The sequence below is a fragment of the Melozone crissalis genome, unplaced genomic scaffold (assembly GCF_028551555.1).
Source record: "Melozone crissalis strain CALT ecotype California unplaced genomic scaffold, PUWL_Pcris_2 ptg000041l_1, whole genome shotgun sequence".
In the NCBI taxonomy this organism is placed as follows: domain Eukaryota; kingdom Metazoa; phylum Chordata; class Aves; order Passeriformes; family Passerellidae; genus Melozone; species Melozone crissalis.
The window spans coordinates 3,923,894-3,950,004 of NW_026535819.1; the positions used below are offsets into that span (position 1 = coordinate 3,923,894).

Genomic DNA, 26,111 nt, shown 5'->3' on the forward strand with positions numbered 1-26,111 from the left:
GCACCTCCCCACCACCTCTGCAGAGATTCCTGTTCTCACAGTACACATCAGCTGCTGAACAGGATGATGAGCTCCTGGGAATGGCAGCCCTTGGAAACTTCACTTGAGTGTGAAATCTTCGTCCCTCTCAGGGTGTTTGGAAGCTGCAATCTCAGCTGACCAAGCCCTGCCTGTTACTGGAGAGTTGTTGTTGGAAAGCCAAGCTCTGCTGACCGAGGGTTGCAGGCAGGTGAGTAACCCGAGCTGGGGCTGAAGCTCAGGTGTGAATCACCTTTCCTGGAAGCAGAGCTGAGGGCAGGGCTTGGTGCTGGTGAAATGTGGGACAGTCCCTCCGTGGGAATGCGATTTGCTCTGAGTCACCAAGGAATCACCAAGGAGCAGGACAGACAATGCCAGGGAGTTCCCAGGGCTGGGGCACTGCCTCTCTGCCCTGAAAAGAGCGCCCAAAATTCTCCCAGTCAGCAGCTGGGGCATGCCCCTGGAAATTCTGCCTTGTGCACATGTTCCAGCTGTGATCTCCCCTCTCTCCTCCCCTGCAAATCCATTCCTGGGGTTGCTGCAGTGCTGCCTTCCCATCCTCCCTGCTGCTGCTCATCTCAGCCATATGGTGGATGAAAAAATCTGCCTAATTTCCACTTTAAACTTAATTTATGGTGAGTTTATCCCTACTTGGTCTCGTTCCAGGCTTGCCCCTTATCTCCCATTGCTGCAGCATGTAGGGGCTGCTTTTCTCACCCTTGCATTTCCCCCAGGAATGATGGGCCAATCCCACACTCAGCTGGGAAGGGGCCCAGCTCCCTCTGCGAGTGACAGGAGGGTCCGTGAGTGTGTGAGACCCCTGTAAGCCCGGCTCTTGGCTCTGGCTGCTGCGCGGATGAGTCAGCCCAGCGCTGGCTTAGCGCTGAGCGGGGCTCTGCCAAGCCGGGCTTGCCTAACGCCGCAGGAATGCCTGGCTCAGCGGGGCTCTGCTCCGCACCCGGCCGTGCTGGGGCTGAGATTGTGCCTTTGGGAAAGCTGGGAAAAGCTGCGCCATCCCAGAGCTTTGCCCTGCAAGAGGCTCCTCAGAGTGGGAGCCACAAAGCCACCCCAAAGCGCCCAGGAGGAGCAGGGTCTGTTCATCCTGTTTATGTCACCCCTGCAAGAAGGGCAGTGTAAGGACATCAGCTCCTGTTTGTCTGGGATTTTCACTGGCATTTCACCCTGTTGAAATGCCATGTTGGGTGTGGATTTTCATTGACATTCCACCCTGGTCTCTCAGTTTGGTGTGGATTTTCACTGGCATTTCACCCTTTGGGTGTGTGGCTGTCCCCAGTGTCTCCCCTGGTTGGGTGTGAATCAATGAACCCCCCAAACTGCTCCTGTCCTGCTGTCCTCGCTGGGAGGAGACACCCAGGGTGTCCCCCCTGCCTCTGCAGCTGTTGAGGGTGAGCTGGTGGCTCATGGGCTTGGCTCAGGTTCCCTCCTGTTTCTGAGGGCAAGAACACCTGAGAGTGATCTGTGTCTGCAGGTGATAACACGAATTGCTCCATGTTGAGACACCCACTCCACAGCTGCTGGTGGTGAAAATTCCATAGGAGGGTGATTTGCACACCCGATTTTGTGCCATGCTTCCTTTAGCAGAGCTCCAGTTTGGATTCACAGGTTCTCCGGTGGGGAAGGAACCTGGGAATGGTCACCTGGGCAAAACCTTCCAGGCACAACTGTGCTACAAAGGAAATGATCACCAGCACTGGTGGTCTCTCAGTGCCATGCTGCATTCTCAGTGCCACAAGGTTCCCCAGCACTCTGCAGATGAATTATTTAAGCCTCACTGTGGTCCTTAAGGGGAGCACAGGAAGGCGCTGAGCTGAACCTGCCTCTGACAATGGAAAACAAGGATGGGAGAAGAAAGGGGGAGGCTCCAGCTCCGACCATTCACTCTCCCTGTGTTTCACACCCTCTCATCCTTCCAGCTCGGCCTGTTTGCCTGTCACAACAGCCAGAGGGGAAGGCTGTGAGCGCCGCGGTTTGATCACAATCGCAGCCCAGCAGCAGCAGGCAGGACCTGTTGTGCGTCTCCGAGACAATGCGCGGGTGCCACGCATGCCGATGAGGCTGGGGAGCTCCCGGCGGGGCCGAGCCGAGCCCAGCTCTCCCCGGGAGGAAGGAGAAGCTGGGGGCAGCAGGGAGGGAGCCGGGGCGGGCAGGGAGCGGGGCAGGTTCCCCATCCCCGCACACGCGGGCGCGCACACGGGCGCGCTCTGACGGGCGCGCACGCCCAGCTCCCGGTGCGGCTCCTCGGCGCTCTTTGATTCGCGAGGGAGGAAATAAGAGCTCGTAGGAGCGGCACAAGCGGCAGCTGTCGGCAAGATGTGCTGACAAAATCGGAAGAGAGAAAGAGAGAAATCTCCGATCGGTTTCGCCGCCTGGGCTGGAGCTGCTCCCGGCGGAGGAGAGAGAGGAGGAGGAGGAGGAGGAGGAGGATGAGCAGCCCCTCCATCCCCGGGAAGATGGAGGCGAAACCTTTGTTCAACGTGCAGAAGGCTCTGGTGCAGCCCGTGCAGATGTGCATGTTGGATATCCCGCTGAGCGTGCAGGATGACGATGTGAGTGGGTTGGGGGCGCGGTGGGAGCGCGGGGGCAGCCAAGGGGCCGCGACCCCACCCCGGCACCAGCCCGGGGTGCTGAACTTGTGGTGGCGAAGTTGACGATGCCGAGAGCTGGCACCGCCTCCAGATGTGACCGTTTCCTCTCTCGAGTGCCGTGTCCCCGGGCAGGCTGTGGCGCTTGCCAAATCCAAGGCACCAAAACCAAAGGAGGGGTTTTGGGAGGCAGGGGAAGCTTTGGTGTTGTGGCTCGGTGCAAAAGGGAGGGTTTGCTGTGCATGTCCTGGCTGTACTGCCCGTGAAACCCGGGTTTCTTGGTGGCTACCCTGCCTGCTGTCACTGTCACTGTCACCACCCCTGGGCTTGGGTCCTGCCCTGCTGCAGCTGCAGGGGTTGGTTCGCCACGCAAAAATCGCTGTGGATTGCAGCATCGAGGGAGGCAGAGCTTTCCCAATGTGGGTCAGGGGATTCCTCCTGCTCAGGGCTCCTCTTGCCACCTTCGCTCTGCCCCTCTCAGAAACGCACCCCGAGTCTGGCTGTGCATGAGGGAACCCAAAATCAGGGTGATGCTTTTTAGGGCTGGTGGGTGGTGAGTGCTCGGTGTCCCACCTGTGTAAGGGTTTAGGGTGTGATCCAGGTGCTGTTAAAATTCGAGGCCAAACTTGCTTTGGTTTTTGGAGCAGGGAAAGCCCATCTCTTGCTGTGTGTGCTCAGGGCGTGTAGTGTCACTGCAGGAGCCTTAAATCTGGATTTTCTCCATGGCCACCAACTGTTCTGTCACAATCACTGCCACCTTCTCTCCAGCATTGTCTGTGCGTTTAAAGAGGTGAGACGAGAGCACAAAACCGAGCCCAGCTCCCCGGGAGGAGGGAGCATTTCCTGCAGGGAGGTGTGTTGGATCCTGGCAGGGCTGGGGAGCCCCAGCTCAGCATCCTGAGTGTCCCTGCGGGCTCAGGGGACTTGCAGGGAGCCTCCTATTTTTAGAATCAGCCCGGGGGGCTTTGCCAGCCTCGGCAGTGTTGCTGCACTAATGAGGATAATGAGGATACCTGTGGCGGCCCTGCGGAGTGCCGGGGTGTGCCGGGGTGGGCAGGTGCCTCCTGCAGCATTCCTGGCAAGGAGGGAGCTGGGAGGCGGCTGGAGCAGGGGATGGAGCTGGTGAAGCAGAGCCTGGGTGCTTTATTCTCCTTCAGCTCCACTCCCAAGCAGCAGATTTCTCCAGGATTCTCCATTCCTGCTCAGCAGTGCAGTCTGGTGCTGGACTTCCCTGCAGCCCCTGCTGCAGCAAGGGGGATCCTCAGGGTTTGCCTGGCGCAGGTGGAGGCTTCCCTGCTTCCCTCCCTGCTCTGGGCATGATCTGGGACCAGGCACGGGGAATGCCCTGGCCTGGGTCACTCAGGGACCTCTGCTTGTTCATCCTGTTCCTGGCTTTTAGCAGAAAAGAGAAGTAATTGTTAAAGGGGCTGTGCAATGTGTTAGTACTGGGTTATTTTCTCATTTGCTTGGTCGGGTTTTTAGCAATTCCTATGAGCCCTCTGGAGGCTGCTGGGTGGCAGCCGGTCCTGGCAGTGTCATGGTGAGGCTCTGGTTGGTGACTGGCACATCAGGGTGTCCCCAGCCCTCAGGTCGTGGCTGGGACATTAATGCAGGATGGGAGAGGTTGTGAGGGCGTCCCTGGGGAAACTCCAGCTGCCAGGGGGGTCACACTGGCTCTGCAGCACCCCCATTTTCACATTTCCCAGCCTTGCTCACTGGTGCTTTCACCCCCTGCCCTGTCCTTCACTGGGCAGAGTGGGATGGAACCCCCAGGGGTGAGCACTGTGTGACAGCCCCCGTGAGCAGGAGGTGGCTCAGGGGCTGCTCTGCCTCTCCATGCCCACATCCCCCTGCTCTGAGGCTCAATTCCCATTCCTGGAAAGCAGCACCACGGTGGAATCACTGGGATCTCCCTCTGCTGCAGAGCACAGACTGGGAATTTCCCCAGCAGGGAAATCCTGAGTGGTGTTTTTTTTGTCTGTGGGGTGATGGAGAAGCTCCTGTTTCAGAGCTGAAGCGTTTCCCCCAGCCAGGGTTTGGAGTCTCACACCCACCCTCGGGTCCCTGCTCATCTCCTGCCGTCGCTTCCCCGTCTGCGTGGGCAGCAGGGAGGGAGCACTGCTGGCATTTCCCCCTCTATTTCAGGGCTTTAATTTCTATTTCAGGCTCGTTAATTTCCTTTTTTTTTCTTACAGATGACACAGGCAGGTTGGGAAAAGTTATGGGGCTGCATTACCGGGGGTTTTCTGCAGGATTCTGTGTCAGTCACATCTGGGCCATCCCTGTGGGAGGGCCTGGCTTGGAAAATGGGTTTTCCTCCTGCTGTAAACCCATTCACTGAGCACACCGCTGACCTTTTCCAGGCTGGATTCCCAGGGAGAAAAGCTTTGATTTCAAAAAGGAGCAAGGCAGAGCCCAGGCTGGGGACACCTCACCAAAACTGGAACCTCTGGGTCGAGTCTCTCCTCCCAGGGCAGCAGCTCTGTTGGGTCCTCACCTCATATTCCTGTTTTTCAGGGAAACTGCTCTGCCCCAGCAATGGACTGGGTCTCCTTTGGGGGACATGAGCAGGCAGGTGCCCATGTTCAGTGGGTGAGCATCCCCCCAGGTCACCCTCAGTGTGGTGCTGTGTGTCACACAGAGGATGCTCTCATTTCTGCCTCCCTCCATCACTTTCAGCGGGGCTGTCAATCCCCCCTTTCATAATTCAGCCACAGCAGTTGCAAAATCACCCAGACCGCCTCTTTTGCTACGATGGGGAGGGATTTCCAAAGCTTTGCTAATAAAAGAGCAACAGTTTCCATGTGTGGAAGGTGGGGAAATCAATGAGCAGGCTGTTGCAAGTGATATTAACGGGCTTTTTGTGGCATCCCAGGCAGTTCCCTGGCATGATGGAGCTTTGTGGCTCGATGTTTGTCAGCTCAATTGGGAACATCCCCTCCGTGCTAGGGCTGGCAGGGAGCAGGGAGGGATGTCCCACAGCCATGGGATGCTGCTGCTCTCACCCAGGGCATCCCTCTGCCTGCTGGGCATCCCAGGGCACGCCAGGCTGGTGCCACCATGCTGTCACAGCCTTGTGAAAAACGCCAATCACTTGTTTTAAAAATTTTTAAAAGTTTAATAGTAATAAAGTGGTTATAAAAATAGTAATACAGTTAGAGTACTAATAATTTGGACAGTTTGAAATTAGGACAATATGAGACAATAGAAACAAAGAGTTATGAATGTCCGGGTACCTTTTTCTGGGCAGCACGAGCCTGAAAAAGGACCCACGTTAACAGAGGATTAACCCTTAAAAGCAACAGCCTGTTGGATATTCATACACCTCATCCATGATGCATAAATTCCATTCAAACACAGGATTCTGTCTGGTCATCTTCAACTTCTTCCTCTGAATCCTGACAGCACCTTTGGGGCGGGAAGAAGTTCATTTCTCCTGATAATGGAGCAATAAATTCTCTTTCTCTGAAAGATTCAGGTGTCCTGTGGCTGCTATCTCACTGAAAATCCTTTCTTTAAAAAAGTATCCTGCATAGCATCGTTTCTATTTTAACAATTTTTATAACCTAAAACGATATTTAACACAGTACTTAAGAGAATTAATACAGCATTGCTTTCTAACACAACACATACAATATTCATTTTAATATTTGCGAAAAGCCAGTCATAAAATACATGCATTTTTCACAGCCTTGTGCAATGATGGAGAGCGCTGGGAAAGCCCCCCTTGCTGCAGGACAGGGGAGAGCAGCACAGCCCGGGGCTCTCCCAGCATTTCTCACTCAGAAGAGATCAGGGGAAAATCTCATTGTCCTGCTTGCAGCCTCCACAGCCTGTCCTGGAGGTCTCCCCATCTCTGCCTCCTTCCTCTCTCCTCTCTGATGTCCTAATAAGAGCACTCGGCCTGACTTCAAAGTGGTTAGCAAATATTTTCCACTCCATCAAGCTAATTAGTTAAATTACATTTCACATGCTAATTTATTCCTCTAATATTATATTTTTTTTTCCCCTCAGCATACTGAAATACAGGAGAAGATAAAAGCTTGGTTTGACCTTAGAGCCGGGCTCAGAGGAGCTGGAGATGGGAACTAATGATTATTTCCCGGGTTTGCTGTAGCACAGGCTTATTCCCTGCAGCATTTGAGACCTCGTTGGGTGGAGTTTTAAGAGTTTTAGCATCCTGGGTGAAACGCTGTCCTGTGGCACACAGAAAGAAAACTTTCAGTAATGAGCTACTAATTTCCGTCTTCATTGTTCCTGTCCACAGCACCGGTACCACCTTGTAGGCTGAATAAATAGCCAATTAATCCTTGCAGGACTGGGTGGGAATGGTGTTACTTCCTCCATTGGGGATGGAAAGGTTTTAACTGGGAGTGAAACAGGGCCAGGGAGCTGATGCTGGTGTCAATCCCAGTTTGAAACTGTTGGGGATGATAAGGTTTTAACTGGGATTCAGACAGGGCCAGGGAGCTGATGCTGGTGTCAATCCCAGTTTGAAGCTGTCTGGGCTGGAAAGGTTTTAACTGGGAGTGAAACAGGGTCAGGGAGTTGATGCTGGTGTCGATCCCAGTCTGAAGCTGTTGGGGATGGAAAGGTTTTAACTGGGATTCAGACAGGGCCAGGGAGCTGATGCTGATGTCAGTCCCAGGTTGAAGCTGTTGGGGATGGAGAGGCTTTAAATGGGAGTCAGACAGGGCCAGGGAGCTGATGCTGGTGTCAATCCAGTTTGAAGTGACAGCTGCCAATGGCCCCGTGGTGAATCAAAGTCTGCTGTGTGTGTATCAAAGGCTGTTTCTTTTCCACTGTGTGCATATGGTAGATCTTATCAAGAGGGAGGAGCTGAAAATGAGGTCTAGGACCATTTCCTGACCACGGCTGCAGTCAAAAACAACAAATCCCTCGATCTCGCTCTTGGCCAAACTCTCCTTTTCCCTCAGGCAGATCATCGCTTGGTTTCTTTGGAGATAATGAGAAACTATGGAAAAAAATTCTCAGGTTTAATTCTCATCTGTAAAGACAGAGATTTAGGAGCACTCTGTAAAGTCTTGGGATTTCTGGGAATTGCCCTGGCGAGGCTGAGCCCATCCCACACTGTTTCCCAGCTCTGAATCCATGAGGCCATGAACACACTGCTTTGTGCCTCTGGCTGATGCTGTCCCAGGAGCTTTTGGGGTGGTGCCAATCCCTGTTTCCAGCCTGCAGAGAGGGAAGGGTTGGTGTGATGACTGAGCCCTTACACTGGTTTGAAAGGGATGGGGAAAGGTGTCCCCCAGTTTCTGCTGTTTGGGTCCCTGGTGCTAAAACATCTGGAGTTTTCGTGTTCCCACACTGAATAAACATGAGGACCACAGCCCTGGGAGTGCCAGGCCAGTAATACCAGGGTTACTACAAATGAGCAGGTAGCAGGGTGAGCAGGGTGGTGTTGATGCAGACAGGAGCTGCTGAAGGAGAGTGAGAGCACAGAGCTCTGGAGCCTGAGCCAGCATCTGACACTGCCTGGGGTACAGCCTGTCTTGGGGCTCATGCTGGCCAAGGGCTTGTCATTATTGCCTGGGCTCTGTCGCCTCTGGGGCAGGCTGGCTGCAGGTTTTGAGATGCCTGGTGCTCTCCAAACCTCTGTGCCTTGCCCATGTGTGGCCACACCAGTGGTCACCCCATGGATGTGCTCACTGCAGGGGTTGGAATTGCCTGCCCAGCTCTCACTGCTGCCCTCAGAGTCACTGGTGCAATTAAAGCTGTGCCAATTCTGTGTTCTGCGAGGCAGAGGGAGCTGATGTTTCCAGGAATTGTTCAGTCTATCTATTTTCAATGTATTTTTCTAAGTGGTCTGGCTGGGTCTGTGCTAGTGAGAAAATGAGATGAAACACCCTGTGCCACATCCTCAGCTGGTGCACATCCAGTCAACCCTCTTTTGGTGGCATTACAAGCTGTCCCTAGCTAAGAATGGGATGTTCAAGGTGACCTCCTGGAGTGTTCCTCTGCTTCCTTGCTCTTCCTCCCCATCCTTCAGCACCAGCTTCTCTGTCTGAAGCTTGAGGGCAATGTGAGAATTTGCTCCTCGTGCAGCTTTTACTCTGTAGCTGTGATTCTCCCGGAGGTGCAGGCTCTGCCTCTTGCACTTTCCCTCTCTCCAGTGAAATGGGATCTCTTCCCTGCACCTTCAGCCTTCTCTTGCTGTCTGCTCTCAATTTCCATCCTGACAATCCTGTGGGATCAGCAGAGCCTTTTGGGCACTGCCGAGGTGACTGCAAACCAAATCCCTGCACAGCCAGATCCCTGCACAGCCCAAATCCCTGCACAGCCCAAATCCCTGCACAGCCAGATCCCTGCAAATCCAGATCCCTACAAACCCAAATTCCTGCAAACCCACATCCCTGCACAGCCAGGTCCCTGCACAGCCAGGTCCCAGTGCTGGCTCCATCCCTGCCCTCGGGGCTGGGCACCCTGACTCACGGCAGATCAGCCGTGGAGCAGCTGCCTCTGGCAGTTTGGTTCAGTTAAGGGCCTGTCAGTGCAATTTGCTGTTGTCTGTGCCCTGCAGAGGGCTCGGGGCAGTGCTGGCAGAAGCAGCTGCTGCAGGAGGGAGCCCTGAGCGCTGCCAGCGCTGCCCAAGTGTGCTTGAGCAAACCCAAATAAGGCAGATCCACTTTGCTGACTGCTTTGGCAAAGCCCTGGTCTGTATCAGCTCCATTTGGCCACTGCTGGCTGTTAAATGCTGTTGAGAAGCAAAGAGCACCTTTGGTTTCGGGGCAATCGCTCCTGAGGCGGTAAAACCCTACAGGGAGAGGGGACAGCCGGGTGCAGTTTGGTGTTGGCTCTTTTATGAACCTGGAGAGCTTTGTGGTGTCAGCACTGCTGGGAGCATTGGCTCTGCTGCCCCGGGGCTGGTTCTCCCCAGGTTCTCCCGCCTGCCCCATCATATGACAATGACAGGACAGGCAGGGCTGCTGGTTCAGTTGGGGCAGAACTTGTGATATTTGGTATTTTTAACTCCCAGAGTCATGTGCGTGTCATCACTCGTGGTGCCCCCCAGTGTTGTGGGCCAGAGCTCAGGCTTTGGGGCACCACCTCCAGAAAGATGCTGCTGAAGGCCTGACTTCAGGAACCTCAAAGGTTGTTTGCATCCCAAATCTGATTTGTTGATTTTCTTGTGTCACCTCTGTGCAGGCACCTCCTCAGCCCTGTGTCCTCACTCCTCCCCTGGGGGAGGCTTCTCCTGGGGTTTTCCCTGGGTGTGCTGGGGCTGCAGCAGCTTTTGGCAGCAGGATTTTGGGTTTTTGCTTCCACTTGACAGTTCAGGAGTGGAAAACACCCAATCCCATCCTGCTGACAGCTGCCTTTGTAATTCGGGTGCTGTGATCTCCCAGAAACAGCTGTGAGCATCAGGCCCTTCACCTGGAGGAACTGAGGAGCTGTTTGGGAGGACAGGGCTGGTTTGGGTGTATTGAGGAGCAGTTTGAGAGGACAGGGATGATTTGGGTGTCTTGAGGAGCAGTTTGGGAGGACAAGGCTGGTTTGGGATAATTGAGGAGCAGTTTGGGAGGACAGGGCTGGTTTGGGTGTGACAATCTTGGTAGTGTCTAGCTGTGATGTTGCTGACAGGGAAACGCAGTGCTGACCTGACACGAGGGGGCTTCCTCTGCTGCCTGACAGGAAAGCAGCACCCAAAAATCCCCCTGAATAACCCCTTTCTGCTCATCCTTCTCCCTTCAGGCTCCCGTGTGCATTGCTCTGAGAGTCAGGGGGGTTTTCTTTCATCACAGTGCCCTCCCAGCACTTCTCCTTTCCCATACTGGAAACCCAGCGTGAATTAGAAACTGCAGCTGAGGGAGGAAGGAGGAGCAATGTGGTTTGTGGTGTCAGAGCCTGGGCTGGCCGAGCAGAGCAGCTTAGGAGGCACTTCTGGGGGCTCTGGGGAGGGGATGGAGGAGCTGGTCCAGCCCTGTGGGGTCTGGCAGTGTCATGGTTGGGGACTGGGGAGCCCCTGACCAGGGGGATCCCGCCTGGGCAGCCCTGGAGCTGTCTGGAGTCAGGAAATGCAGAATAATCCCTCCCCACCCAGCTGTGTGCAGAGCAAGAGGGAATCAAAAGCAGCTGAAAATCCCGGATTTCCCTTTCTGTTTGGCAGAGAGGGGTGGGGGAAGCACAGGGGAGGAGACAGAGTTAAGTGGGCTCAGCTCCACCTTGTCCCCACACCTCTTCACCCACAGCCCCTGGGGGGAACTGGCCCTCCCAACCCTCCCCAGCTATTTATTTATCTATAATCAAAGACCTGGCTGCTGCTGACAGTCCCACTGGCCTCAGAATCTGAGAGCTGTGACACAATTCCACTGCCAGGGCCCCTCGAGTGCCAGCTGTGCCCTGGGAAGGAGCTTTGCCAAAGGTGACTCTCAGCCAGGGCTGGGGCAAGGAGGGGCAAAGGGAAGCTCCCCAAGGGTTTGGCTGTTGTGAGAGATGACTCAGTGCATGTCCTGGCTGGGTGGCACCCTCTGTGCCACCGTGCTCCGTGCCCACATGTCATGGAAACCCTGACACTGCTCCGTGACCGCGTGGCACGGGTGGCGTTGGGAAATGAGCCTTGATATGGGTCTGATGCTCGCTGCTGGGGTTAAGTCATGGTGCAATGGTGCTGGCAGCTCAGGAAGGGATGCATCAGGCCTTCCTGAAAGAGGGGAGAAGCTTTTCAGGGCCCAACTGCTGTGAAAGGCTGGGTGATCCCCTTGGGGATCAGCTTGTCCCACTGTCTGCTCCCTGACCCCCTTACAGCAGCTCAGGTCGTGTTTCTTCTTTGTTTTCCCTGCAGTTAGGGGAGCCAGAAAGAGCTCAAAATCTAATTTCCTACCAGAATCAGGCTGATGCTGTCACAGTGTCCCTCTGGCTGTGCCCTCTCTCCCCAGATGACTCCTGAACCCGCCGACCCGCGCCGCGCAGATCTGGCTCAGGGCTCGCAGATAATTAAATCTATGCTATGATGAAATGAGATGGTTGAGAGGAGGCAAAGAATCTTGTAAATGCCCCAAAACATCTGTAGCGTGAGTTCATGTATTATTAGAAACCAGCAAACCCACGTGGGAGATGCTGCTTACAAACACTTAACCGCAAAAACATTTTCATTCTCGGTTCGTGCATTTTTAGGCACCAAAAACAGTCTCGAGACACCAAGCCATGGGAAGCAGCACAAGTAGTTTCAGTGCTCATGGGATAACCTTTTATTTTAATAAAACCTGAAATTCTTTTGGCACTCAACGTGATTCCCAGAGCCAAGGCTTGAAGGAAAAACAACATAAATCATGGGCTTGACAGTAAAAAGTTGGGAGGGTCAGCAGCACCGTGGCCAGACTCAGCCATGGTGTGACTTGGTGGCACTTGATGAGTTTGTTGATATTTCTGAGGGACAAACCTGGCACACAGTATTGTTTGGGAGAGCACTGCTCCTCCATGCCAAAACCCCCACCACAAAAAGAGTTCTGGCCATGGAGGGAGGCCCTGGAACAACTTCCCCCTCTGAAACAATGCGGAGCGGAAACGTTTCAGAGTGGTAATTACCAAAGGGAAAATAATTTTTTTTTTAAACATCCTTTGTCTGAGCGCCTAACAATACCTGGGAATACTGAAGGACTTTTCCAATCCTTAATTGACTTTTCAGCCATGTCAGTGTTTGTTTCTCTATCTCTGCAATAGCCAGCTCGGGGTTGGGCAGCGAAACTTTCCCTTTCCAGTTCTTGGCAGCCCCTTTTCCGGATTCTCACGTGGCCAACAGCAGTAAGTGTGTGCTCAGGCTGTCACAGCACAATGTTTTCATGTCCTCTCACTGCATCCCTGCCCAGCCCATGGTGAATTTGGCCCAGATGCCTTGGCAGGGGCTGTGCAGTGTCAGCGTTGGGGTTGCTGCTCCAGCTGCTGGATGTCTCTGCTGCTGCTCCTGCAGCTCCTCTCCCTCATCCCTGGGGCTGCTCCAGCCCTCTGGCTCCTCTCCTGGCTGCTGGCTTTCACTCACATCAGCTCTTCACTCTGCTGGAGCCTGGCTCCAGGGTTTCACTCCTCACTTCAGATCAGGCTTTCCTGCAGCCTCCCGGCGTGTCTGGGGTTTGATTTATGCTTTCCCTGACGTTTGTGCGGTCAGAGGAGATGCAGGACCATTGTTGGAACATCCTTTTCATATCCCCTCTTAAGGGGCTCTGTTCCTGTTGAACTGGCTTTCTTATTTTCAGTAATCTCAGTTATTTATTGGTGTTATTAATGTTGTGTGTGTAGAATTTGCTGTTGCTTCGTTTGTCCCATGATCTGGCATTTAAATCTGTTCCACCTTATCCCTATACCGGCATAACTTTGTGCAAATCTATTTTATCAGCTCAGCGCTTTGCGACCTGTTTGGCTCCATTTTCGAGCTTTGGATATAAAACAATCTTGTGCAAGGTATCAACCCCTTGTGCTTCTTCCCTGTGCCTGTGCTGTGGCATCACTTTTCTCTTGGGCCTCTCAGCAGCTCTGTGGCATCACCCCCTTGCCCTGTGTGTGTCCAGGCACGTCCTCCCAGCACAGGGCAGTGAGTGCAGGCTCAGGGAGCTGAGTCTGGGCGTGCTGGGGTGGTGACACAGCCACCAGCCTGCATCCCTGTCCCCGGGGGGAGCAGCACTGTGGGCTCCCAGCACGTCCCCACGTGTGCTGTCACCCGGGCAGGGGGCACAGGGAGCCTCTCCTGGCCTTCCCTAGCCCGGGAGAGACAGTGGGAATAAAGCTGGGATGAAGATGGGATAAAACTGGAAAAAAAGCTGGAATTAAGCTGGAATAAAACTGGAATAAAGCTGGAAAATAGCTAGAATAAAACTGGAATAAGGCTGGGATAAAGCTGGAACAAGGCTGGAATAAAACTGAAATAAAACTGGAATAAAACTGGAAAATAGCTAGAATAAAACTGGAATAAGGCTGGAATAAACCTGGAATAAACCTGGTAAAACTGGAATAAAGCTGGAAAATAGCTAGAATAAAACTGGAGTAAGGCTGGAATAAAGCTGGGGTAAAGCTGGAATAAGGCTGGAAAATAGCTAGAATAAAGCTGGAAAAAAGCTGGAATAAAACTGGGATAAAGCTGGAATAAATCTGGAATAAAGCTGGGATAAAACTGGAATAAAGCTGGAATAAGGCTGGAATAAAACTGGAATAAAACTAGAATAAAGCTGGAATAAAATTGGAATAAAGCTGCCCTCCTGCTCTCCTGGCTGCATGCACAGCCAGTCCCAATTCCCCATGTGCAGGCACAGGTGGGGTGGGTGCACCTGTCCCTGCAGCAGCACAGCCACCAGGGCTGGGACAGGAGCTGAGGAGGAGGAGGAGGAGGGGGAGGAAGAGCTGCTCTGCTCAGCAAAGTTTCCCTGATATCCACTGGGATTTCTCCGTGGATCGGTTTCCAGAGCCTCCTGTTTCTGGGATTCTCCATTTACATGACTCAGCTGAGCGCGAGGTTCTGGCGGGGTGTTGTGGGTGGGAAGCTGTGCTGCCTGCCCTTGGATGTGTTTTTGAAAGGTGGGCAGAGCCAGAGCTTTGCTCTGCTCTGTGTCCGCCCAGGTGCTGGATGTGTGTTTTCAGTATCAAGTGAAATCTCACCGTTTCATCTCATTTTTTCTGGCAGATGAGAAGGAACAGCTTGATTTCAGAGCTGAGTTTCCCTCATCCTGATGGGCTACACCTATTCCCACCTTTCCCTGGAATTTTCTGTGGCTCCATAACCTTTCCCCTCTTTTCCACCAGTGGTTTTTCCTTTCCCTGGCTGTTCTGCAGAGAAGCCAAGCAAGCCAGGATGGAAATTACAATAAGGGAGCACCTGTGAGCCTTGAACCCGCCACACACTGATTGCTAAGCAACAGGGAGAAATGTTTTTCCTGTTTTCCTTTTGTTTGCAGGCACCTTAGGTGGTATTCGTTAAAAGAGCTGACTGAAACATTCTGGCAGAAAGGTGATGGGGAGATAAAAGCTGCTTTTAAAGACAAACAGCTCGAGAAATAAAAATGGTCCTTAGCAGAGGGGCTTAAAGCCTGCTGGACTCTGCACTCCAGGGAGGGGGGAAAATGCTGCCACCAGGAGCTGCAGCTTCCTCCAGGGGATGTCTCTAACAAAATCCAGTGTGAGGATATTCCTAACAAAACTCAGTGTGGGGATGTCCCTAACAAAATTCTGTGTGGGGATGTCCCTAACAAAATTCAGTGTGAGGATATTCCTAAAAAAACTCAGTGTAGGGATAATCCTAACAAAACTCAGTGTGGGGATATTCCTAACAAAACTCCCTGGGTGTCTTGTGATCCTGAGCTTTGGTCCCTGCATCCCCCTGCCAGCAGTGCCCTGTAAAACACTCTGATGTCTCTCGGTGCTTTTCACACCTTGGGCACTGCTGCCTTCAGCTTTTTTGGGCACATTTTGATATTAATAGTTGTATCCTGCCTCTTATTTTTCTTTGAGTATTTTCTTTGCTGTGAAGGAATCCAGGTGCCCGCTTGAAGTGTGCTGTGGTTGCTTCTTTCTGAGAAAATGGCTTGATCTCCCCCCACCTCACATGCTGGCCTTGTTCTGATGAGATTTTAGAGGTCAGAAAGTTTGGAAAACAGATGTTTGTGTTGTTTATTGCTGCCCTAATGGAAGCTCCTCAAATACTTGATAAATTGCCTGGAGAAGAGAAGGTTTGGGGCAATCTTAGCATCCCAGAGCATGAAGTGGCTTCAAGAGAGCTGGAGAGGGATTTTGTACAAAGGTCTGGAGTGACAAGACAAGGAGCTTTAAAATGAAGAGTGGATTTAAAGTAGATATTAGGAAGAAATGTGCCCTGTGGGGGTGGTGAGGTTTTCCAGGGAAGCTGTGGCTGCCCCTGGATCCCTGGGAATGTTCCAGGCTTGGAGCACCCTGGGCTAGAGGAAGGTGTCCCTGCCCATGGCAGGGGTTGAACGAGACAATCTTTAAGGTCCATTCCAACCCAAACCTGTTTGAATCTTAAAAAAACCAAACCCCCCAAAAAATCTGTGATTTTTCTACAACCAAGGGAGTGGTGTAAGGAGTAGGATGGAGGAGAAATATTCCTGCAAGGCTTGTGGGATAATTGCTGAGCTTCAGGAGCCTCGGCAGGAGCTGCCTGGGCCAGCTGTGCACAGGGGCTGCAGGAAATGAACCTCAGAATGGCTGCATGGAGACTTTCAGATCCTGATTGCCCAGGGATTTGCTGTGCTTCCTCTGCTAGGAGCTGACAGTAATTAGGGGCTTGCCTGGCTGTGTTAATGCTCGGTGAGGAGGAGAGCTGTGATCCCAAATTAACGCGGCTGGCCGAGGGGTGCTGCAGCTGGGGAAGGGCACAAGGGGCAGGAGAGCCTGAGCCAGCCTTCCTCCCTGCCAGCACAGCGTTCACAGTGCCTGCTCTGTCAAAAACAGCTCCAAAAAACGCCCAAAACCTGGAGGCAGAGTGATCCAACTGCCCTGCATCTGAAATACTCAGCAGAGAACCTCCTAAAATCCATGCCTGCTGTAAGCTGTGGCTCTCATCTAAAATCTGGTTAAATCAGGGCATTGATCATGCTGGGAGTGAGAACTGGGTCTGTGATGGTCTGAGGTCTGTTGGTTCCCAAATTTGGGGGGACCCAATCTCACATCTCTGTACAGATTGTATGGACAGAGCAGTGACATCGTTTTCCCTTCTTGCTCAAACTTTCCCCCTCATCCTGAAGTGGAAGAGATAGGTTGTTTACTGTTTATTATTATTATTATTACTACTACTACTACTATTTTATTTTATTTTATTTTATTTTATTTTATTTTATTTTATTTTATTACTATTTCTTATAAAATACCCTTCCAGCAGAGCCTGGGCAATGAAAACAAATGTCTTTTCCAATTAAAATCGGAATGCCCAAAACATTTTGATCTAGCACATAATGCCTAACCTCCAGTTAGTAATTCCTGTAACTGGGTAGCACTTTTCCTCTACAATGCCTTACAAACAGCCAGAAAAAGGGCTTCCCCAGCTGCACAATAGGAGGAAGTGCTGAGGGCTCCGTGTCAGAGCCTGACACAGACTCGCCTTGTGAGCTGGTGCCAGAGCTGGGACAGAGGCTGGATAATGCTGCAACTCCCACATAAAGCAGCCCAGTTCCCCTCAGAGGCTCCTGCTTTGGGTCCTGGGTCCCTCTCTGGTCCAACAGTGGGAGCTGGAGGTGTGTGATTCTCCAGAGGGGCTCACTTTGAGGTGGTGAGGGTGATTGCTGCCTTCTCTGCTCGGGGCTGGGATCGGCTCTTTGCAGCTCTTGGCATCGGTGCTGCTGTGGTTTCACTGGGGCTCAAAGGGAATGTGGGGTTGTTGGGGGGCTGGCAGTGCCCTGGGGGTGCTGGCACTGCCCTGGGTCCCTCCCTGGTCCAACAGTGAGAGCTGGAGGTGTGTGATGCTCCAGAGGGGCTCACTTTGAGGTGGTGAGGGTGATTGCTGCCTTCTCTGCTCGGGGCTGAGATCTTTGCAGCTCTTGGCATCGACGCTGCTGTGGTTTCACTGAGGTTCAAAAGGAATGTGGGGTTGTTGGGGGGCTGGCAGTGCCCTGGGGGTGCTGGCAGGAGCCCTGGGTTGTTTTCAGGCAGCTGATGCCAGGCAAGAGCAATTCCTGTAGGAGTGTTTGTGAGCCACATTTTGGGGTGGGCACCTTCACTTGGTGGCAAAAAAACCCCCACAGGAACACTGAGCACAGGATCTGGGTCATTGTGGGTTTTGCCCTGCAGGAAATGTGCTGGAAAGCCCCACTCAGCAGCAGCAGGGAGAGGAAAGCAAAGGAGGAATGGAGGATGGAGCTGAGGGAATGCTCGGACACCACAGGCTGGGGAGAGACAACTTGGGGTCCAGGCTGAGCCCAGTTATTAACTCAGTCTGAGTCTGCAGGTCCTGGCTATGACAGATTGACCCAAATTGATTCCCAAACCAGAAAACTGGTTTAAAGTTCCCAGAAGTTTCTCTGTGTTACCTTCTCCATGTTGCTGACCCTGCAGGAAAGGCTGCAGGCTGCAGCACAGGAGCAGAGCTGCTGCAGTGTTGGGCGTGTGGGTTTGTGTTCATCCAGCCAAGAGCTGATTTCAGAGGGCTGAAAACTCAAAAATTGGTGGATTTCTCACAGCACCCAACTCCTGGGCCTGCCAGAATGGATGGGGCATTTACAGATGGCATGGAAAAGCTCAGTGTGCTGTGAAAAGTTTCTGGCTGAGTTTGCCAAGTGCAAATTGACAGTATATTTTTTTTTAATGAGTCACTCAAGCACTGATCCTTTTCTTAAATCCCTGAAGTCACGTGCATGTCAATTAATCCCATTTTGCAACAATTTCTCGACCTTCAAGGATTCTGGAGGGAAACCTGAGGGTGTCATGCTGCCTGTTCCCTTTCACCTGTGTGCTTAGAGGCAAATGAGAAGCCTTGAAAAGTCATTTGTTTTGAATCTCATGATTTTCAAGATCCTTGCCTCTGAGTGTTTGGGGTCAGCTAGGCAGAGCAAACATCCTGAACTTGGGCTCCTGACCCTGCTTTGAGTGTTTTGCTTTTCAGACCCAGAAGGTTCCCAGGAGAGGAGAGAGGAAACTGACTGGCTATTTTTAAACCCCTGCAGTCGCTTTCCTGCCTTATATTATTTATTATCCATTATCAGAAGTGTTTTTCCCCTGAAACCATCTTTAGTGGTCAACCGAGGGACGCTGAAAATTGCCCATCAGACAGAGCTGCATCTTTCTGCAGAGGTCAGACGGAGCTGGAGGCTCTGGGAGGGTTTTGCCAGCTGAAAATGAGTGCTGCTGTTGTTTGCTGTGTGCCCTCGAGCCCTGCCAAGCAATTCCAGGGGTGGGCTGTGATTTCTCTGCCCTAAGACTCCAACATGAAGCAAAGCAGAGTCTCCCTCTGAAATATTTCACAGCTTGGAGAGGCAACGCTGATTTCTGCTGGAAAGCAGGTCCCTGCCTCTGATTTCAGCAAGTCCCTGCCTCTGATTTCAGGATATCTCTGCCTCTGATTTCAGGATATCTCTGCCTCTGATTCCAGCATGTCTCTGCCTCTGATTCCAGCATGTCCTGAGCAAAGGGATGCACAGCTCTGGGTTTCACAGCACATCTTGCCGTGCCATGTGGTTCCTGCATGAGGTGTCAGTGGGGCTGGGGACAGGGACACCTTTTCAGGGAGCAGCATCACATCCTCCTGTGGTGGAGAGAGCTGCCCTGACCCACCTGGCACTGCAGGGTGCCCTGGGCGGGGATCAGGGCTGGATCTCTGTGCCTGGGCATGTTAAATTGTGTCTATTGCCCCCAGAGATGTGGGGCTGGCAGGGCAGTGCAAGGCCCTGCTGCTGGGCTGGGTCCCCTTTCCCAGCGTGTCCAGGAAGTCCCCCCTGACCTCTTTGGCTCCAGATAAAGCAGGACAATAGGCCACGTTGTCCTGGCTCATCCTTCTGCCTGGTAAACTTTCCAGTTGGAAGCCTATCACGGCCTGGCAGCTTTGTTAATCCCTTCCTGCCCGGGCAGGAGCTGCTGGTGCCCTGGGCAGAGCTGGACATGTGAGCCTTGGCTCCATCCTCGCTGGAAATAAAGCTGCAGGTCTGCAAGGCCCTGGGAGACCGATGTTATTTCAGCTGCAGAGGGAGCTGAGGCATGAAAATCCGGGTTTTGGTGGTGTCAGCAGCACTGCCCCGACCCTGGGATGCAGTTTGTGAGTTTGTGAGGAGGGAAGGGGAAGAGCAGAGGAGGAGCACGCAGTGCTCAGCACAGGGGGCTGATGAATCACAAACAGTTTTGCTCATTTCTCGCTGCCTCTGAAAACAAAATTATATTGCAGGGGTTCTCTAAAGCGGGATCTGCAGCCCTGCTGTCCCCCAGGCTCGTTTTGCTTTCCCGGAGTCCCTGCTGGGCCCAGAGCACTGCCCTGGCCCCTGATGCCCCCTTTGCATGTGCTGGGGGGCTGGCACTGACTCACAGGGGGTCACAGGAGACACTGCCCGCTGTCCCCGCAGCGCTGTCACCGTGTCACCAAGCTGAGCTCATGGGCTGAGATAACGCTGGGATGAAAGCACGTGCTGATATGATATTCACGAGCTGGCAGTTCACACTTTTCCTTAGGCTGGCGGTGTGTGAGCCACAGGTGCTTCAGGAGCACCCGGTGACACAAAGCTCCTCGCCCAGAGCCGTTGTCACCTGTGTGACTTTGCTCCCTCCCATCAACGGTAACACCCCGGTGGTTTTTTTTTGTTTTTTTGCCCCACCCAGCTGAGGCTGGAGCTCCGGCCACCCCATCCCGCATATAGATCATGACACGAACGGTGCAATGGGGAAGGAGGTAAGGGAGTAGAAAGTCTATTTTTGGGCCGATGGGGATTTTGAAGTTTATAATGAATTTTCACTCTCAGAAGGAGGTGAGGCTTTCTGTTCCGGAGTGGATGTAGGTTGCTGCTGGGATTAGGCTGGTTAAGAAGGAGGTTTTGGCTGTGTTTGTGATTGTGCTGGGGGTGTTCTTGAGGTTGTTGGGTAGAAGTGGAAATAGGATGGGGGTGGAGAGGGTTACTAGGGTTAAGAGTATGAATGTGTTTAGGACTAGTGAGAGGTCCATTACTATTGGACTTGTGCCAAGTGAAGCTCCTAAAACCATTGGATTACCATTATCCTTTGAAAGTAAGGAGACCGAGGTTTTATACTCAGATACAAGAGTTAGCAGTTCTCGCTGGTTTTACCTCTCCTCCACCACCATCATCCTCATCTTCCTCCTCCCCTTCGCGCGGCCTCGGGGCTTGTCACACCCGCCGCGTCCCATCCCCGTCCCCCCTCCCCGAGGGGGCCGAGCCGAGCCGGGCCAGCCCCTGAGGGCGGGCGGAGGCTGCGGGAGGGACGGGAGGGAGGGAGGAACCCCGGCCGAGCTTTACAGCCCGGCCGGCTCCGTGCCTGCCCCGCCGTGACATCAGCCCCGCTCCGCGCGGTGCCTGCCCCGCTCCGCTCCTCTCTCCGCCGAGCATCGCCCCCACATCCCCGCTGCGGCTCCCCGGGCAGCCGGGGGGGCTGGCGGGGCCGGCGGCGGGGTTGGGGGCAGCCGGGGATGCGGGCGCGGCGGCCCCGCCGATGGTGAGCCGCCGCCGGGCCCCGCCGCAGCATGGCCCCGCCGGCACCGAGAGGATGTTCGAGGGCTGCCGGCGGGCCCGGAGCCTCTGGGGCGGCGTCAGGCTGGAGGTGGCCGGAGAGAGCAGCCCCGTGGTGCTGCACAGCTTCACGCAGCTCGACCCCGACCTGCCGCCGCTGGAGGTGAGCGCGGGGTTTGGGGGGTTTGCGGGGTTGGGGGGGCTCTACCTCGGTAGGGCTGGCCCGGAGTTGGTGGGCATCCGCAGGGTGATTCGCAGAATGCTGTTACACAGAATCGCTGAGCGGTTTGGGTTCGGAGGGACCGTAAAAATTCTCTCTCCCCCCATCCCTGCTATGGGCAGGGATGCCTTGCGCTAGCCCAGGGTGCTCCAAGCAGCGTCCAGCCTGGCCTGGAACGCTTCCAGGGGCAGCCACAGCTTCTCTGGGCAGCCTGTGCCTCACCACCCTCACAGAGAATAATTTCATCCTCATATCTAAATCTGCCCTCCTTCTGCTGAAATCCTACCACTCCATGCCCTTGCAAAAGTCTCACCCGCCTTCTTGTAGGGCCCTCTGGGTGCTTTAGGTGTTTCATTTTATTGAACAAATGGGTGCCCCTGCTTGGCTATGAGTTTCTGTGGGACTCTAGGGAGAAACCAGATGCTCTCCCTCCAGGCACTCAGGGAAAGGGGCAGATTGTTAAAACTTCAGGCTTTTTGTATTTTATTTGAGACTTTGGCTGCGAGAGGCAGGAGCCTGCTCAGATCTGAGCTGTTTCTAAAGCCTTCAGGCTTGTCCAAACCACAAAAGCGTCCTCTGGGGAGGTTACGGGCATCGGGATGACTTTCCTGGAGGATGCAAAAAATATTTGTGCTTGTTTGGATTCGACCCCCGGGTGGCTCAAAGTCAGCCTGGTCCCAGCGAGGCCCGAGCGCTTTGTTGATGGCAGCTGCATGTGGAGGCACCCGAAATAATCTGAGTCAGAGCTGGGCCTTTTATCTCGGTAATGGATGATCGTCATCGGTGTGATGGGAGTGTCGCTGGTGGGGAGCAAACGGTGTGTGTCAGGAGGAAGGTTTTGCTGTTCAGACCTCGCAGCCCCGGCGGCGCAGGGGTTAACAGCAGCGAGGGTCAGCCCGTCTGGCTTTGCTGGGATTTAGAGCCAGCTGCAGATGTGCTGCTCTGGATGCTTCCCGCTGGAAAAGGGGCGGTGGAAAGGGGGGGGATCACCGCTAAAACCTCTCCGGCTGCTGCGCAGATATCCGGGGAGGGCAGCGCCTCCTTCTCCCCAACAACCAACCCCACAACCTGCTGGATGGAAAGTCCTGCTCAGGAAGGGCTGATGAGCCCAGGCTGTTCCGCTTCACCCCTGGCCTGGTGGCAGCTCCGCGGCTCCGGGAGGGTTCATGGCAGCTCCATCCGGCTTGTTTGCGCCGCTCTCCCCTCCCCGCTGCTCTCTCCTGGGGGTGGGCGTGCTGACATGCTTTGGAGTGCATCATCTGGTTCGTGTTATGCCTGGCAGGAAGTCCAGCCTCGGGAGGCGCAGGGGCCGCGATTTTGGCAGGGAGAGCAGGAGCAGGGACGGGGGGGAAAAAGAGGGGGAAAAGAGGGGGTGATGCAGCGTGCTGCCCCTCTAATCCCAGGGGACGCGATGTGCCCGGCTGGAGGAGGCTCTGGAGCTCAGGGGGGATTTGGAGCATCTTGGGTGATGGGGCTGAGGGAGGCTTTGCATGGCCCTGAGCAAAGCCCTGCTCACCTGAGCCTGGCACGGGCACAGCTGCCAGCCAGGGCTCCCCCCGAGCTGTCTGTGCCCACATCTCTGCCCTGGGCTGTGCAGGGAATGGTCAGAGCACAGCCCCAGCATCCCTCCAGCTTCCCTCCCAGTTCTGAACAGAGAAATTCCTCCTTTTACTTTTATTTTTCCCTATTTCCAAGTGATGGTGAGAAAAGGGGCAACCCAGAGGGGTGCACTGTGACCTCCTGAGCAGCTTTGGGATGCACGGGGTGTTCACTGCATGACTGGGGAAAGGAAAAAATGTGTCACTGTTGTGACAACTGTGCTGGCCTGGCGGGGCTGCGGTCCTCAGGCTGTGCACTGAGAGGAGAAAGCAGATTATTTGAATAAGATCCCCCAGGGACCATCAGCGTTTTGCTGAGCCCCAGTGAGAGTCCCCAGGACCTTTGTCGCCTCATCAGGGGGAGCAGTGCTGGTTTTGGCAGAGCTGGCTGCACAGTCCGGTCCCACAGGGGATGGAGGCTCCCTGGAACGCTGCTGGGCAGGCTGCAGGGAGTGTGGCTCTCTCTGGTCCTGGCTGAGCCCCCAGGGGAGGGCAGCAGGGCAGCCTTGGCCTGTATCCCACAGCAACGGCATCGATCAGCATCCGAGAGCATCGCTGGGTGAGCCCTGGCGGCCAAGGGCTCTCAGCAGGATTCGAACCACGGGGGATGGAAAATTTAAAAATTCAAACTGGCTGTCTCAAGTGGGGGATTGACAGGGCAGCTTTGCAGACCTTTTGTTTTGACCTTTTCAGTTCCAGTCCGTTCCATATTCAGCAGTGAGTGTCAATCCTTCCAGTCCAGCAGGAGCCACAGAGTGAATCTGGGGGCCCCCCTGGTCCTGCTGGCTTAAAACACCACTGCAGATGACACAGACTGAAACTTTCATGCAGCTGATGTTGCTGAACCTCTGAGGAGGCTGGGCTGACTCTCATTAAAAAAAAAAAAAAATCCTCATTAAAAAAGTCCTTGTAATTCTGGCTGTGTTTGTTTTCTGAACAATTAGGAGATTTTCAGTTGCTAAATGAATCCTTGAAAACTTGAATTGCTCAGCCCAGATGCCTCATAGGTCAGCGCTTGTTCTTTACAGCTGGGAGGGAGAGGCACAGATATCTCTTAAAAGCCATTTTCTTTTCACTTCCTATGGTGCCTTTGGAATAAGATCCTTTTCCCCCAGCCTGTTCTCCTCCCCCAGGCACAACCTGATATGTCCCCTGCAATTTGCCAGATGAACATCATCTGTTGGTATTTCTTGGACCTTCTGGCTCCCTTCCAGAGGGGTTTGGTGAGGCCTGGAGCAGGCTGGGATGCTGATTGTTGGTGGCTGATGCAGGGTGGGAATAACAGAGGTGGGAGGGGTTTTTTATTATTATTGTTTGATAGGGTTAGAGGAAAGCTGGAGAGAACCTTCCAAATGTGTTTGTGTAATAATTGTTTTATTCAGAGGCTGCTGTGCCATGTTTCCATAAGGGTGGGGATCCCCACACTGGGTCTCACTGGGGTTTTAGTGGATTTAGAACCAGACTGGCAGCCCTGGAAGCTGAAATCTGTGTTCAGAGGCTGGATGGGCAAACAGCCCCCCAGGCCACCCCTGTGCTTCAGCATCACTCAGCTTCAGATCACACTGCTGCTCCACTGCAGCCTCTCTTTTTGTGGCTCTCAGGGTGGCATCACCAGGCAGGGACAAATAAATGCAGATTATTTATCTATTCCTGGAGTATTTCCCCACTTCCCTGGGCCTGGCTTTGGGGTGTGATGAGCCAGAGGAGCATCAGGCCAGCTGTGCCTCAGGGATGGGTCTCACTGAGCACCCAGCACTGTTTGGGATTTGGGGTCTGGCTGTGACACCCCACTCTCAGGGCCAGAGCTCTGCCTGTTTTAGGGCCCCCTGAGCTGGTCTGGCCAGCAGCTCCTCCATCTCCCCTCCCAGCTCTCTGTGCCCCCGAGGGGAGAGTAATTGAGGGAGGAAAGAGCTTATTTAGGTCACTCCAGAGCACATTTAAAGGCTGGGTTTGCCCTGCTCGCACTTTCTCTTAACACCCTTATCTCCAGAGCTGCCTAATGCCTGGCTTTCAAACGTCCGTGCTCCTTTTATTTAAATATATCCTTGCAGCAGGGCTGTCTCAGTTCTCAAATATTTCTTCATCTCCCACAGACTCAGCAAGAGGGGGGGAAAAAATGTGGTTGCTAAGGAGCAGGATTTGGATACAAAGCTGGCTGAGCTGCTGGCGGGGGGCCCCGGGGGGCTCCAGCACAGCTCAGGGCTTGTGCATTGCTTTGGTGGGGAGGATTGGGGTTTGAAACATTCCTTTGGCCTTGGGGAGAAGGAGTTGAGTTGTGGGATTGAGTCCTTTTACAGGTTAATGTGATTTTTGTGTGGGTTAGATCCCACAGCAGCATCCGTGGCTGGTCCCAAGTGTGTGTCTGTTGTTCCAGGGGTCTGTGGGGGTCTTTGTTTTGCAGAGGGAAGCATCTGTGGGCTGAAAGGTGAGGCTGGCAGCGGGGTTTGGTGCCCAGGAGGAAGCATCACGCTGGATTTGTGAGGGAGCATCCCTGGGAACAGCGGCAGCACTGGGGTGTTTGGATATCCCAGCTATCAGTGTCTTGGTGCCCAGGTGGGGACTCACCTGCACCTCACAGCAGCCCCAATGTAACAATGCATTTGGACTTTGCTCCTGAGTCGTTGGGGAAAGGGAGCACTAAGCACTAATCCCAGTAATCCCAGTAATCACAGCCAGGGAGTCACATGGGGAGGGGGTCGGAGCAGGGGCAGAGCTGCAAGGGCTGCTCTGGGCACTGGGCTGGCACAGGGGCTTTGCAGAAGGGCATTTGTTCTGTTGGCACCTGGGAACAGCCCTGCCAGAGGTGCCAGCAAAGTCCTTTCCCAATTCCCAGCACGGGCAGCGTGGGCTGGGCTGTGCTGAGCAAACACTGCTCTGCTCCTGAGCCCTGAAGTGACTCTGCAGCTCCCCAAACCCCGTCCCTCACCTGGTTTGGGTTTGTTTTTGTGATGTTATGCAAATCACCTCTCTGGTTTTCAGTTGCATTCAGCTGTGCTGGCCCGGGTTCTTGCAGGGCAGCACTTTCACATTAGATAACGCCGAGTTCCCTTTACCTGAGGGTCAGGAGTTATGTGACAGCTGAGTGTCACTGGAGATTAAACACACACAGAGACTCCTGGCGTGGCCCTTTAGCCTTGGCTGGCTCCACAGCAGTTTGTTTTCATTGCACCGATGGTATTTGGATGAGCTCTGCTGTCAGGAACATGCTGGGACGAGAAAGGGCGTCTTCCCTGCACACGTGGGGTGTTGGGAGCAGCTGCCTGGGGAGCCCCGGGCTCAGCAGAGGCAGGATGGGGATGGCTCTGCCTGCCAGGGACCAGCCGAGTCCTCAGAGCGGATGGGAGGGAAAAAAAGTTGGCCTGAATTGCAAACAGAGCAGATTGGAGAGGAAACTCATCGGAGGCAGCCTCATCTGGAATGCTGAGGTGTTATTTTTTTGCTTTCTGCTAACCACAGTCCAGCAGCTGAACTGAGGGCTTGTGTGGAAACCTGCTTTGCCAAGGGCTTGCTACCCATCTTACCAGAACCTCTTTTCATGTGATGGAGCAAAACCACACAG

At 53.8% G+C, this 26,111-nt stretch overlaps 1 protein-coding gene across 5 annotated transcripts in view; it reads left to right on the forward strand.

Annotated features, from left to right (window-relative positions):
* The window catches only part of RALGDS (ral guanine nucleotide dissociation stimulator), a 55,101-nt gene that overhangs the window by 11,006 nt on the left and 17,984 nt on the right, over positions 1 to 26,111 (forward strand). For 2 of the 5 annotated variants that reach the window (XM_054284124.1, XM_054284126.1), the window contains exon 1: positions 20,732 to 20,897. The exons of 1 other annotated variant lie outside the window; for it this stretch is intronic. In XM_054284124.1, coding sequence (XP_054140099.1) covers positions 20,772 to 20,897 — 126 coding nt within the window. In that variant the 5' untranslated portion in view covers positions 20,732 to 20,771. Of the gene's footprint in view, positions 1 to 2,469; positions 2,586 to 20,717; positions 20,898 to 26,111 lie in introns of those variants that run through there. 2 more of the 5 variants (XM_054284123.1, XM_054284122.1) reach the window with 2 other exon arrangements.